The 14,676-nt window shown below is 52.5% G+C and overlaps 5 protein-coding genes across 5 annotated transcripts; 2 read left to right on the plus strand and 3 right to left on the minus strand.

The window, feature by feature from the left end:
- Position 1: 1 nt before the first annotated feature.
- P174DRAFT_458372 (Zn(II)2Cys6 transcription factor) lies at positions 2 to 2,139 on the minus strand (the record flags this gene model as incomplete). Its single annotated transcript, XM_024829657.1, has 8 exons — positions 2 to 215; positions 263 to 811; positions 853 to 1,014; positions 1,059 to 1,694; positions 1,759 to 1,821; positions 1,872 to 1,946; positions 1,998 to 2,026; positions 2,086 to 2,139. 8 exons carry the CDS (start codon positions 2,137 to 2,139, stop codon positions 2 to 4), a joined length of 1,782 nt encoding a protein of 593 aa, XP_024686373.1.
- Positions 2,140 to 2,475: 336 nt separating this feature from the next.
- Positions 2,476 to 4,185, minus strand: P174DRAFT_502277 (sugar porter family MFS transporter; the record flags this gene model as incomplete). Its single annotated transcript, XM_024831081.1, has 2 exons — positions 3,874 to 4,185; positions 2,476 to 3,823 (listed from the first exon to the last, which is right to left on the minus strand). Exons 1-2 carry the CDS (start codon positions 4,119 to 4,121, stop codon positions 2,476 to 2,478), a joined length of 1,596 nt encoding a protein of 531 aa, XP_024686374.1. The 5' UTR covers positions 4,122 to 4,185.
- A 718-nt stretch (positions 4,186 to 4,903) lies between these two features.
- On the plus strand, positions 4,904 to 8,210 carry P174DRAFT_449339 (putative beta-galactosidase). The gene is made up of 3 exons (XM_024828835.1): positions 4,904 to 5,108; positions 5,138 to 6,984; positions 7,031 to 8,210. The coding sequence occupies exons 1-3, from the start codon at positions 4,971 to 4,973 to the stop codon at positions 8,181 to 8,183; spliced, it is 3,138 nt and encodes a 1,045-aa protein (XP_024686375.1). The 5' UTR covers positions 4,904 to 4,970; the 3' UTR covers positions 8,184 to 8,210.
- Positions 8,211 to 8,821: 611 nt separating this feature from the next.
- On the plus strand, positions 8,822 to 10,151 carry P174DRAFT_418715 (cellulase family protein; the record flags this gene model as incomplete). Its single annotated transcript, XM_024824717.1, has 3 exons — positions 8,822 to 9,397; positions 9,448 to 10,009; positions 10,060 to 10,151. The coding sequence occupies 3 exons, from the start codon at positions 8,822 to 8,824 to the stop codon at positions 10,149 to 10,151; spliced, it is 1,230 nt and encodes a 409-aa protein (XP_024686376.1).
- An 871-nt stretch (positions 10,152 to 11,022) lies between these two features.
- On the minus strand, positions 11,023 to 14,569 carry P174DRAFT_449340 (DUF1766-domain-containing protein). The gene is made up of 2 exons (XM_024828836.1): positions 13,034 to 14,569; positions 11,023 to 11,475 (listed from the first exon to the last, which is right to left on the minus strand). Exons 1-2 carry the CDS (start codon positions 14,441 to 14,443, stop codon positions 11,128 to 11,130), a joined length of 1,758 nt encoding a protein of 585 aa, XP_024686377.1. The 5' UTR covers positions 14,444 to 14,569; the 3' UTR covers positions 11,023 to 11,127.
- Positions 14,570 to 14,676: the final 107 nt, after the last annotated feature.

Here is a 14,676-nt window from a genome sequence, read left to right on the forward strand (position 1 = left end):
GTCACCCCAATCTCATCCTCAACAACACCCCAGCATCCCCAATAAGCTTCACACTCTGCAACACACTCGGCGACACCCCATGCCCCGGGATATGCATCCACTGTGTCAGCAGCTTCGCCAGATGGGGTCCCATCTCCGCCACCTGCGGCGACAAGCAGCCCCTCAGCGCCGTCAGCCGCGATGCCGCCAGCTCAATCAGCATCACGCTCGCCATTCTACTACTATCAGCATCACTCAACAAATCCAAGGGGAACATACGTACGATAGCGAACAGATCCAGGTATCGACCAGCACCGTATGCGGATAACTCCCCAAATTCTGCGCATGCAGCCAGCACGCCTCGAGACAGATCTTGCACCCTTCAAAGAGCTGCGGCGGGAAATGGTCCACTGTCGCGGTGGCGGTCATAGACAGCGCCCAGGTGAGGTAGGGCCGGTAGATCACGCTCTTGCAGGTGAGGTAGCGCTGGCGGAGGAATGCGGCTGCGGTGCAGGACAAGGGACGGAGGTCGACGGTGAACTGAAACGGGGGCGGGAGGAGATCCTTCCATTCCTCGAGCTGGTGGGCGAGTTCGGCGACGACGGAGGGGAACTGGTGGTTGTCGAAGGCAACGCCGGTGTCGCGCGCGTAGAGGAGGTTGTGGACGCGGTTGAGGAGCCGGCGCATGGAGATACAGGCGAGGAAGTAGAGGGAGGATTGTTCTTCGTCGGTCTGCGAGAGGTGGGTCTGGTACTCGCCGGGTAGGGGGATGGAGGACTCGATGTCGGCGATGCCGGTTTGGGGGAGGGCGGAGAGTTCGGCGAGGTAGTCACTGCTGGTCAGTTTGGGAATCAATATCAGGGAGATTCATACCTTTCGAGGATGTAGCAGGACCAGAAGATCCGACGGAGACATTCTTGCTCTGCTGGGTTGGCGTCGGGGTCATGGTATGCTAAGAGGAGACGGCACTTGGCGGCCGTGCCGTGGATGAAGGACCACGCTTGTAGAGGGCGTTGAAGGAATGCGAAGAAGATACTGGAATGGTCAGAATATATCAACATCGTGGTGGGGAGATATACGCTGTAAAGAATAACGATTGTACTGCATCGACGGTGCACTCTGCCTGCGCCAGATAGATCTTTTTGAACGCACAGTCAAAATAAATCTCGCCCATTGCTCGCCGATGACTGCGGAGCTCCAGCTCTTCCGAGTTTGGATCTTCATGTGCCGCATACGAGCAGATGAGTTCACTTGCGCAACCCAGCGCCATCACTAACAGAGACAAACAGGATTTGACGCTGTCGCCAAACACGCCCGCGGCTATGTGCACCTGGACCTCGGCCGCCTGGCCAACTGACATGGTGGGATACCAGAAGTTGACGTTGCGCTGGAAACTATGCACCACGCGGTCTATTTCGCTGCGGCTGGCGTACGGGTGCACCGTTGTTGGACGGGGCGCCAGTGGCGTACGAGTGGACTCTAGGTGAAAGACGGAGAAACTGTGGTCTTCCCGCAGGGACTGAAAGTCGTTGAAGTGCGGCCATGCGAGGATGGACTCGGTGGTGGAGGCATGAAAGGCCGACAGGGTGGCATTGGAGATGTGGTCGCCAGGGCTGTCGGCACGATGGGCGCCGTTGATTGTCGATGGAGAGATTATGGCTGTTGGAGAAGTATGATACTGCGATGAGGTTTTACCGTCCAGCATCCCTGAGACCCTGGCCTAGTTGGGTCAGTGAAAGGTGCGCAGTCACGACAGGGAAAGCTACCAATTGAGCCGACATATCCTGAAGCAGTCGCTCGGAGCGAACGGCCACCTCAAGGATCAAATCGCTTTTGTTCTTGCTGTAGTGGGTCAGTCTATTCGCAATCAATGCATGGGAAATAATACTGACGGGACTGCCTCCGTGCCGTAGACGCATTCCTCGCCCGTGTTGCCGCATGTTGTGCATGGCTGACGACCATCGCATCTTCTCTACTCAGTGTACTCCTAACTGATAACTGATACAGAGGAAGCATACCTCACTTTTCTGTATCGACAGGCGTCACACTGTCTGCCGATCAGCAGGGGTCAACCGACTGAACCCAATTGGAGGAGAGGAGGCAAACCGCGTGGGAAGTTCTCTTGCGCTTACGATAGTCGGGCGTCTCCTCTAGCGACATGATATATTACCTAGGTGAAAAGACGAATCATCAAGCAGAAACAATCTAGTGAGACAGAGTGCAGGAGGAATCAGCGCGCGATTGATTGACCCGAAATGAAGAATGAAGATGAAGATCTCTTCCCCGCATTCCTCCTATTCTGTCTTGGCCAATCACGGGGCCGCATAGCGTTCCCCAGAAAAGGCCAGATCGGGGCATTGGCAAACAGGAGAATAAGAAACTGATCTACACCGAGGTCGATTTGTAGTCGCAAAAGTCTTATGGATTCAATTATACATTCATTTGGCTTAGATATATTCAGATACTGAAGATTCATTAATCACTAGTCAGAATAGACTACGCTTTGGTATCCCCCTGAACATCCAGAGTATTCAAGACAGAGTGGATATCTCTCTTCTGCAGACTCTTCTTGACCGGATTAGGTGCCTCAAACACCTCGGCCAGTTCCTCAAGAGTTCGCTCCTTCGTTTCGGGGAAGTAGAACCAGATAACGACTGCCTCGACCAGATCCCAGCCCACGAACACCAGGTAGAAGTAGTAGTGGATCTTGTCAAAGGCTGGACCAGACGCATATTGGATGATCGTGCTGCTGATGCTGGACATGAGATTGCCAAAGGCAGTACCCTTGGCCCGGGTTGTCGTCGTGAGAGTCTCGGCAATGTACATGCTCTGCAACGGGGTCCAGCCAAATGAGAAGACGATACCGAACAGGTAGATGAATGCGATGGCCGTGTTGGCCGCATTGGAGTTATCCGGATTGTCTGTCGCCATCTTCGAGGTTCCCGTAATGACGGCAAACGCCACCGAGCAGAAAAGCAGCGAGTAGATCATCAAGGGACGACGGCCAATCTTGTCTGTCAACCGGGCGCCAGTGACTGCTGCCACCAGGCAAATGGCTGGGTAGATGCCGTTGAGCATCAGCTTGGTCTTCTCATCGGTGATTCCGGCGTTGGCCACCATGTTGGGCAGATAGTACGAAGTGATCGAGTTACCGGACAGCTGTCCAAAGCACGCCATACCAACGACACAGATCAGCCGCCGACGGGCAGAGTGCGTGTTGAACAGCTCCCGGTACTCCCACCATGTCTTGTCCGAGCCGTCGGTCATAATCTGCTGCCGCATCTCCTTGATCTGAAGCGTCACCATGGGATGGCTACGGTCGCCTTCTCCGTGGTATCTGGCCAGTACGTTGACGGCATCCTCAACGCGGTCCTGCGCCATAAGCCAGCGTGGTGATTCCGGTAGAAACCAGACTCCAACAGCGACAAGTACTGACGAGATAAGCTGGCACCAGATGGGGATGCGGAACCCAATGTGGCCCTCGATGTTGGCGCAGCCGTAGGATACCCAACTCGCGACAATCGACCCGATATACCAGGTACAGTTGTATAGACCCGTCAGAGTGCCTCTCCAGGCGGGATGCGCCATTTCGCTCACGTAGCAAGGCGCACTGACACAGCAGAAACTGACGCCAAAACCGAGGATGAATCGACCGGCCATGAACATGCCATGGTTGACTGAAGGCGCTTGGATGCATGTACCGATAATGATGATGACGGCGCCGGTAAACATGCCTGCGCGACGGCCCAGATAGTCATTGACGGGACCCGAAAGGACCACGGCGGGGATAGAACCGATATTGTAGAGGGCGAAGACAAGTCCTGTACTCGAACCGGCGGATTTCCTGGAGACGTCAGCTCAGACTTCATTTCCAATTTGCATGGTCGAACTTACATGTGGAAGTAGTCCAGATAGCTCTGCATCGCGTTCAAACTGCCCATGAGCGATCCATCGTAGCCATTAAGACAGCCACAGAGATACGCGATGGCCAAACAGCCGTACAGCCGGAACATACTCGGGGTCCATGGGCTGTACTTGGCCGAAGCGGCTTGCTGGGCCAGTTCAATGGCATCGCCGACGTCTCCATCGCGCGTGCGGACTGTCTCATGGAACTGGGCGTCGGTCTTTTCGTCGACTGCCATATTGAGAGAAAGGCACCTTGAGGGGTGGGCACCTTAAGAGAACAAGGGATTCAAAAGATATGAGAGAGGGAAAGGAGCCTCGTTAATAAGCGGATATCAAGCCCTCTGGTGCAGCGACCGCAGAGGTTATATCCTGGACGGACGTGCATGGCCCATGGCCAGCAGGCAAATCTGGGGAAATACGGGGAAGATGGACCGCCTAGACTCGAGAGAAACTCTTCCAGATGATCAATTGGTGGTCCCTCGGTTCCGACATCCCCGTACGAATCGTGGCCTCATATGGATATATGCTCCGGAGTCACGGGGACTGTTACTGGTAGTCTGCTGGGGCAGTCGGAAGGACTTAGCAAACTCTTGGATGTTATTGCATGTGAACGATGGATCATGGCGCTGTTCACACTTTGACTTGTGCTCTAATCTAAGGTTAACTATCCCCTGATCCGTCAATGCGGCGATTCCTCCTTCTTCCGTCCGACATCCCCGGCGGAGTGTGCCACGCAGGAGAACCCAACCAGTCGAACGAGGGCGTGGATTTCCCCGCTCCCTAACAGCGAAACATATCTCTGCATCAGAAATATGGATCAATCATGGTCGGGACGTGGACCGAAGAGGGGCATTCGTTGGGGTTTGGATGCAGGTGAATGCCCTCAAGCACAGCTTTTCTTCCAGTCCACCTGTTAATCCACGAATCCGCCTATTTAGGACGGGAAGATGGCCTACTTCTTGTTTTCGTTCAAGCAATTATTTTTTTCTTCTTTAGATCCTGTTCCGTGGCTTATTTAGACCCGATTGAGCAGGAATTCACTTTGCCACTATCCTACTCTATCCTCGGTTTCCCTGTCCCTCACCATGACACTGTCCTCAGTCCCCGACTACGAAAACCAGCACATATTCCAGCGCAATCGACTCAAACCAAGAGCATATTTCCTTCCCGAGACGTCTATCTCGCTCAATGGTCGCTGGGACTTTAACTATGCAGCCTCTCCCGTGAGTGCCCCGAGCCAACATGGTCCGAGGGCACCAAGAACGCCACGTCCGAACCCCGCCGGAATTTAAACCAATCCAGCTCTGACGGCGCAGACTCCGAGACATCTTGGGCTCCCATCACCGTTCCTGGCCATTGGCAATTGCAAGGTTATGGCCGTCCGCACTACACCAACGTCATTTACCCTTTCCCCGTCTGTCCGCCATTTGTGCCGACGGAGAATCCTACGGGCACCTACCGTCGGACCTTCCACGTGCCTGCCGAGTGGGATACTTCTTCCCAATTGAGACTGAGGTTTGATGGGGTTGACAGCGCGTATCACGTATGGGTCAATGGTGTCCCGATTGGGTACGCTCAAGGGAGCCGCAACCCGGCTGAATTCGACGTGTCGCAAGTTGTTGACCGCGATGGCGCCAATGAACTGTTTGTTAGAGTGTATCAGTGGTCCGATGGCTCGTATATCGAGGACCAGGACCAATGGTGGTTGTCGGGCATTTTCCGCGACGTGACCCTGCTCGCATTCCCTGGCCTGGCCCGCATTGAAGATTTCTTTGTGCGCACCGAACTGGACAAGGATTACGTTGATGCGACATTGCGCTTGTCTTTGGATCTAGCCCTCACAACGGCAGCCGTCGTGCAAGTGACTTTGAGCGATCCGTCCACGGGCGGTACGCTGCAGTCGGAGAAGTATTCTCTTCAGGCAAAGCAAGACAGACTGGAGACGGAGCTTTCCGTCTCCAACCCGAGGAAATGGACAGCAGAGACACCAAACCTCTACGATCTGTACATCGCTCTCTATGTAGACGGTGCCAAGGCTCCAGTTCAGACGATCAACCACCGTGTCGGGTTCCGTCAGGTTGAGATCAAGAATGGCAACATCACTGTGAACGGCGTGCCGGTGATGTTCCGCGGCGTCAACCGCCACGACCACCATCCACGCTTCGGCCGAGCAGTTCCTCTATCGTTCCTGCGCGAGGACCTCTTGATCATGAAGCGGCATAACGTCAACGCTCTCCGCTGCTCGCACTACCCATCCCATCCCCGTCTGCACGAACTCTGCGACGAGCTCGGCCTATGGGTGATGGACGAAGCCGATCTCGAATGTCATGGTTTCTACGATGCCATCGCTCGCCCCCTAGATATCCCCGAGTCCATGGACTACGAGGAGCGCAAGAAGCTCACCTTTGACCAGGCGGCGCAGTTCACCACCAACAATCCCGAGTGGAGAGACGCATATGTGGACCGAATGGTGCAACTGGTGCAGCGTGATAAGAACCACTCCTGTATTATCATCTGGTCGCTCGGCAATGAGGCGTTCTACGGCTCAAACCATCAAGCCATGTATGACTATGTCAAGCAGGTTGACCCCAGTCGTCCGGTGCACTATGAGGGAGACACGGAGGCCAAGACGGTTGATATGTACTCATACATGTATCCATCAGTCGATCGGCTTGTCGGTTTTGCGACTGCAGAAGGAGATGAATTTAAAAAGCCAATTGTGCTTTGTGAGTATGCTCACGCGATGGGTAACGCGCCTGGTGGCTTGGAAGAGTATATGGAAGCCTTCCGGACCCACCGGCGCCTGCAAGGGGGATGGATCTGGGAATGGGCAAACCACGGACTCTGGGATGAGGAGAAGGGATGGTATGGCTATGGTGGTGACTTTGGGGATACGCCTCACGATGGCAACTTTGTGCTGGACGGGTTGCTTTTCAGCGACCACACTCCAACGCCTGGTATCACTGAAATGAAGAAGGCCTATGCGCCGGTTCGCGTGTGGCCTGGTGAGGACGGGACTCTGGTTCTGGCGAACGACTACAATTTCGTTGGGCTGGAAGGTCTCCAGGCATCTTACAAGATTGAGGTCTTGGGAGATAGGTATGTCTCTCTATCCATTAAACAACCTTGTACTGACACATTGTAGCGGGCGCATTATTTCCACAGGCAATATAGAACTTCCGTCTATTCCTGCTGGCCAGAGAGGGACTATCAAGCTGCCAGCTGCGCCTGTTACAACAACTCCCGGGGAGGTCTGGCTCACCATCAGCTTCCATGAAAAAGCAGAGACAGCATGGGCCGCAAGCAACTATGAAGTCGCTTGGTACCAGCAGTGCCTCAAGTCATCATCTCCACGTCCCTCATTGCCTGTACCAGCTCAGCCTTTGACGCTCTCATCCACGAAGACGACACACAAGATCACCGGCGCCACATTCAGCCTGGAATTCTCAAGAGAAACAGGCAGTCTCTACGCCTGGACATCCGACGGCCTCTCCCTGCTTGACCAGTCCTCAACAACCGGTGCCATCTCACCCGGATTCTGGCGTCCACCGACCGACAACGACATGTCCCATGACCTCATTGAATGGCGACGGTTTGGACTCGACACTCTCACCTCTCAGCTGCGCAAGATGCACGTCGTCCAACATACTCCCACAAGCATAGAAGCCACGACGGAGACATACATATCCGCGCCAATTCTTGGCTGGGGATTCTTCACCTCGACCAGTTACACCATCGCTAGCAATGGCGCCCTAACCGTCAACGTGCACCTGAAGCCCCACGGTCCCATCCCAGCGGACTTACCCCGGATCGGCCTGGACGTACTTCTCGCGGACGAGCTAGACAATACATCCTGGTTCGGCCTGGGACCCGGCGAAGCATACGCAGACAAGAATCGGGCGCAAAAAGTGGGCATTTACAACGCTACCACGGCTGAACTGCACACCCCCTACGAGGTACCCCAGGAAGGCGGCAACCGGATGGAAACCCGGTGGTTACGTGTGCACGATAGCAGGGGATGGGGTCTCCGAGTGACCCGCGTCAAGGAGGAGAGCGACAAGCAGCCGACTGAACTGTTCCAGTGGCTTGCTACGCGGTACAGCCCCGAAGCTATCGAGGCGGCCAAGCATGCGCCTGAACTTGTTCCTGAGAAACGGGTCAGGTTGAGGTTGGATGTGGAGAGCTGCGGTGTTGGGACGGGAGCTTGTGGTCCGCGTACTTTGGACAAGTATCGGGTTAAATGTGAGGAAAGAAAGTTTGGTTTTACTCTGCAGCCTGTTTTTGCCGAGATGTGTTAGATTGCTTGGGTTCTTTTTAGTACTAAGGATAGATTCTTGGCTTGGAAGTGTATTCGCTGCTCCAGCCTTCTTACAATCATTAGAGAATGTTGAAGTATGTGACCAATGGTCCATTGTCTTAAGGTAGACCTTGACAGCCAGATCTGTCGCATGTTGCTGTCGGATAAAAATCCAACGACCTATCGACCACTGCTTCCCCTTGCAGGAAGAAAGCCTTGCTTCGGTTCGTGCCGCACTTTGGGTCAACAGCCGTAGATTTTCACGAAAAAGGTACAAGTGGTGTAGATCTGTTGGCAAAAGAGTGAGCAGCTGATCGATGGCCCCAAAAGGCAATTCTGCCGGAAGGGGAGCCACAAAGTCTGAAGAACGTCACACGCATAGCATATTGTACCGTGCGGTCCTCGGGGGAGCCGGAAGGATGAAGATCATCATGCTCATAGTTTGAACGCAGGCCAGTTTCCCCGCTTCCCCAGAGTCTTGCAGAAAGTGGACCCCCTTCGTCATGCAATATCCCGAGTGCCGGGGAAATGGCAGGGTATACTCAAGTACCTAATTCATGCGAGTATAAAAGGGCAGATGGAGGGAGGCACTTGTCTCCAGGCATTGACGGTTTCTTGGGAGAGCAACAGCATCTCACCATGAAGTTGAACATCGTCTCTTCTCTTGTCCTGCTACAATCCCTCGCCTGCTCGGCGTTGAACGCCCCGTTCACCGCCTCAGGCCGATGGATTCACGACTCTAAGGGTGAAGTCTTCACCTACGCGGGGGCCAATTGGCCCGGTGCGGGCGAGGTCATGATCCCTGAGGGGATGCAGTACGCTTCCATCGCGTCGACAGTCTCCAAGCTCAAGGGCCTGGGAATGAATGTCATTCGTTTGACTTTTCCCATTGAGCTGGTCGATGATATTTTGGACAACGGCGGAGATGTCACTGTCCAGAAATCGCTGATCAATGCGCTGGGATCAACGAATGGGACAAAGGTGTTCAATCAGATCCGCAAGGTGAACCCTCAGATCAAATCCACGACCACTCGTCTACAAGTATTTGATATGGTAGCCGCGGAGTGCAACAAGCAAGGACTCTATATTCATTTGGATAATCACATCTCCAAGGCGATGTGGTGCTGTTCGCACACAGATGGTAACGCCTGGTTTGGAGATACCTACTTCGACGTTGCCAAGTGGATGAGAGGACTGGAGTATATGGTTTCTCATGTAGGTACCTCTTCTATGACAACCAGACTCAGAAGATACTGACCCGCCAGGCCAAAAAATGGCCTAACTTCGTCAGCATCGGACTGCGGAATGAGCTTCGCGAGCCCTCCACGAGCAACACGCAGTACCCGTACGACTGGGGGACATGGTACACACAGATGACGACAGCAGCGAAGAGGGTCAACGCTGCCAATCCAAACGCGCTAATCTTCCTGTCCGGTTTGAACTACGATACCACGCTTGCGCCCATCCCGACTGCATCAGATCTCGGCAACGGCGTCAGGTTCCGCCTCTCCGACTTCAGCTTTGCGAATAAGATTGTTCTGGAGCTCCACAACTACGATACCAGCGCAACCAGCTGCAGCGCGCTGTCCGGTGCGCTCTGGAATGCCGGATTCAAGGCCCAGAACTCGTCCGACCCGTCGATTGTGAATTCCATGCCGGTGGTCCTAACCGAGTTTGGGTTCCTGCAGGACAGCACCACGTGGAAGAATGTGTATGCTAGCTGTCTGAGGACGTGGATCCCAGAGCAGCAGGCCGGTTGGACCACTTGGGTTATTGCAGGGAGCTACTACATTCGGCAAGGGACCCAGGACCTTGACGAGACATGGGGTAAGAATCATTACAAATGTGTTGCTGCGTTAAAATGCTAATATATGCAGGCATGCTTGATCATACCTGGTCTGGCTGGAGGTCACGAGATGCGATTGAGCAGGGACTGAAAGTAATGGTCCAGTCGTCACTCAAGGGATAGGAGCTTGCAGTTGAGAAAAGACCAGTGGTGTTGCCGTGTGGACGCAACGCCTTGAAGTTCATTGTCTCTAGAATTTGCATGGTCCTTTCTGTTGATCTGTTCATTACTTCACGAGGTGACGCATATGTTGTAAATGAACATGAAATACAATCCACTTGCATGATTTGTATCATCAGCCCAGCCGGAAGGATCCAACGGTACCTGAATGCCTCAACCGAAGGCTTTGAAGGATCCGATCCATGAAAGTCGAATATCAGCTTCGTTCAACAGCGAGCAAACCGTAATCGGTATTAGATAATCGTTATGCGTTCTTGGCTTGTTTATTCTGAGTACTTGACGCTGGGAAATAGGATCCACTTCATTGGCTGAGTTGCAATGATCTCCTACTTACCATGGTCAATGTCACACATGCCATGTTCGTTTCGATCGTCATTACTTTGTCGCTTTATTGAGCTCTGGGTTTATCAGGGACTTTATCATAGCCAAGACTAAACAAACTAGGCTATATGGAGCTATTCAGACATTTCCTTTGGACGACCAGCCGCCGGGACTAGCTACATGATTGTTTATGGCATTGACTTTAGCAATATGGACGGATATATGCTGGTATTGTCTATTTCGACTTATATTCTATCAAAATCGTTGTTATAGTCATCCTGTACATTAATCTCAATGCGTTGCTAAAATATACTCAAGAACCATCCCGGCGCCGAGATAAATGCCTTGGGGGGATATTGGCCATCAGGATACTGATTGAGACATATATTTGATTCCAATCCCTCCTGTGCCTCATCAATACGCATCGGCCGGTGAACATAGCCTCGGCCACCGCGATAAGCAGCTCATTTCTGCTAGGCGACCGCAGACATGACCGGGATGGAAATAATAGCCACAGCGATGGCGTATCCAATAATCGCAACGGTGGATGCAGAGGACCACTTAAGCCCAATACCCCCATTGACAATGGTAAAGAACATCACGATGTGCCCGAAATACCGGTGGAGTACACCGTAGTTGGTCGGGGCTCGTCGCAGCTTGTACGGCCGGCGGTGCGAGAATCCCACCCCCACTGGGCGACCATGGCAATAGCAATTAGAATCCCGATTATCTGGTGCGATGAGTTGAATGACTGCGATTTCGTGTACATGGTGCTCAGCCAGAGGCCAATCAGGACACCGATGATGGCGATGACACTGGCGATGGTCTGGTTGACCCAATTGCAGCGGACACTCCCTGGAGCCACGCGCAGTAGGACGACACCTGTGGGCATTAATAAGATAAAAGCACCACAGAGGGCCAGACCGTGAAGCTGGCTCCCATCGAGCTGGTGTACGAGTCAGGCAAGCCACCCGATCCGCCGGTCGCTCGGGTCTTATCCATTGAGAACCGTCCGAGGAGAGTGGGAATGAGCTCCTATACCGCTAAAGGCCGACAGATCAGTACATACCGTATTTCGAGTGTCGCTCGATGCTGTGCAGTCTTGGAGTCACTGCGAAGGACGGCGTTGGCGCCAGAGTGAGGGCGCAAGGCGAAGATCCAAGGCTGCGATGTAGATTGCAAATCCAAGGAGCCAGTATCCCATTTCGTGCAATTTAAGCAGTGTCCATTGACGGACATGAAGCCATTCGCATTCCTGTTCCGGGGAGGAGCTGGACGGCGATGGAGGATGCATACTCCCTACACCGGTTCTGTTTCACCAGTACTGAGTCGGACTGACAGTGACATCTGGAATCAGTCTCTGTTAGCTCAACCTTGCTGGATTGTCGTTCGGAACGATTTCAAAGGCTTGCTCTTTCCACTGGCGTCGGAATACAACAGGATCATCAAGAGTTCTTCATCTCCTGGCCGGTCCCGACGGCCACCCACGAGTACGAGGTTGGCCCAGACAGGTGGAAGTAGACATCGCTGGAATTGTCCGGGATATTGAGGGCGAGGGTTTAATTTTCTGAATTGCTTCCCAGGGGAAGAGTAAATGTGCTCACAGCAGCACTTGCTTCTTCCGCTAGGGAAACAGTAAAGAGCCGGAAAAGACAGACTTAGGATCTAAGAATCAGTGATCAATGGCCGGAATAGCCAAGCCTGGACAAGCTCAGGATCTTGGGGCAGTGAATACATACCGGGCAGTACGAGTTCGCTCCGTAGAAATCGTATCATTATGATGAACGAGTTACGAGTGTCAACTGTCAAGCAGCCAATCTTTGAAAACACCCTACAGTTACCAGAACATTAATGAAGATCAACAGTGGGGGACCCATTATTTGAACTTTCCTGCCGGACAGAAGCGTCCATCAACATCCACCACATGGGTTAGGCAACATTGATCCAGCCGTCGATGATCATCCTCCTCCCTCCATTGGCTGCACCGGGCTTCTCCTATTTCTGGCAAAAATCGATGCTGAAACCTAATCCATGGGTTCCTTGCCATATTCAGTCTAGACTAGCTATCAAGCAAAACTCTTGATTGTACGCAGTGAAGAGAGGCAGTCATCTACGATTGAAAAGCACCAGAGACTTTATTGGGGCTTGTGAATGGTGTGAGCTAAAATTCAGAGCTGTTCCCTGCCATCCTGTCCTGACTGAGCTTGGGTTGATTCATACTTTGGGTTAGAACAACCAAATATGTTTGCACTTGCGATGAATAGAGTGCAAGATAATTTTCAATGCTCTTTAATTCAGCATTCCTCCTTCGATTTCGCTCCTGAAGCGTACTGGGGCAAGTAGAACACTTTCTTTGCCTCCAAACCCAGTTCTCAATGTATCGGGACCAGATGCGATATATCTTTCAGAAATGTTTTGATATCATCAAATCTTTTCCCCTCCTCAGTTTTCAGGACCCATCTTGACCCGGCTCTCAGGCTTTTCTTTTGATATGGATTGGATACCATCCAGTTTGACCATTTCGAGATAACTGCGATGGCGTCAACAGGGGCAATTTCAAACCATTCAATGTGCTGCTTCAAACAACCAGTGCAATAGATTCTGAGCCGTCGATGATGTAGCTCCGCGTGACACAAAGCCTCGACGCGGCGGGCATTTGGAACTTTTTGCGGGTTTGATGAGTCCGGATAGAGCAATTTAGGAGCTCGATTGCATGCAAACGCCCACTCCTCATGACGCTCATCCGTGGTACGACTGGTATATCCGATTTTGACGAATCCATCGTTTCCTTCGACCTCATACATGTATACATATCCATGCTTCAAGTCACCCAACTTCGCATTCAAGGGACTCCTAGCTTGCTCTGCAATTCTGTTATATGACAATTCGTAGTCGTTGAGTTTATCGCTCCTCTCTATAATGCTGAAAGGACTCACATCATATGCCGCGGGCCAATATTCAACCGGGTTTATATTCAGCCTTAGAGTCGAAAAACGTGAGGTCCTCGCCGTCAGGACCACGCGGTTTTGAGGAGCTGACGGTGGAGTGTCTTCAGGGCATATGCTGTGAATCTCCATGATCCTCGATTTCCACAATTCCACATGTTTGAGGGGTTGTCTATCATGGCGATCGCAAAGCCTATTATGTTCAAGAACTTTGAGAAGGTGCTCAATATCATCGTCGTCACCTAGATAAGTCGCCAAATGGACTATCTCGTTAATGGTGCTAGTACAGTTCTGCGCCTTCTGTCCTCCGATTTCACGGGAACAATTGTCCTGCGCCTGTGTTTTCCATATGCACTGGGTAGACAATCCGTCTAGAGCTTTTCTAATTTGCCGGTCTAGAGACAGAAAAGGCTTGATGCCGGGATCTCCGATAGGAATGGTGGCTATCCATTCCTCGGCACGAGATTTTATGAACTGTCCGTGATCATGGTGCCAACAGTGCACGAGCTCAGCCAGATTTTCTAGCTCCCCCTCGAGCTCTGGAGATGAGGGAATGAAACCGAGCATTGATTTGATCATCTTGTCGATCTTTGCCTTCTTCTCCTCCGCAATTCTCACCTTACAAGGCTGCTTCTGTTTTGTAGGACATCCACATCGTCCAGTATCGAGACTAAGCAGAGACTTTAACGCAGCAGGATCAAGTTTGGCTGCGTTCCCTGCTGGCTGGCCATCGTTCGTCAACTCTGAAATACTTCGGGGAGGACTTGTGGGCGGAGTGAGAAGTATAGAGGGCTCAGTTCTAGATGCGGCGCCATCCTTGAGCTCATTCTTCGCCTTGTAATTCTCAAAAGATGTTGCTGGAGACGGGGAATTCGGAGGGCTTGGATGGATTGTCGTCGTTGCCTTCCGCAACTCGGGGACGTTCAAGGGAGGGAGGGCGACCACGGCCGTATTGCTCTTCGGGAACATGGAGGCGGACTTGACTGCTTATCAGAATCTCACGGATTGATAAATCAAGCGGGGTTCTTTCTACAAAGGATGAGAGGAGGCGCTTGCTCAAGTTCGGGGACTTGATTCCTCGTGCTTGTATTTAGCTTGAAGACTGAATGTCGCTGTCCCATCAGGAACGGAAGAGAAACGAAGACGCAAGTCTTATGATTTAAATGAGTCACCTTACCCCGCGCGTTCTGCCATGTTCATGA

The sequence above is a fragment of the Aspergillus novofumigatus genome, assembly GCF_002847465.1.
Source record: "Aspergillus novofumigatus IBT 16806 chromosome Unknown P174scaffold_2, whole genome shotgun sequence".
Taxonomy (NCBI): domain Eukaryota; kingdom Fungi; phylum Ascomycota; class Eurotiomycetes; order Eurotiales; family Aspergillaceae; genus Aspergillus; species Aspergillus novofumigatus.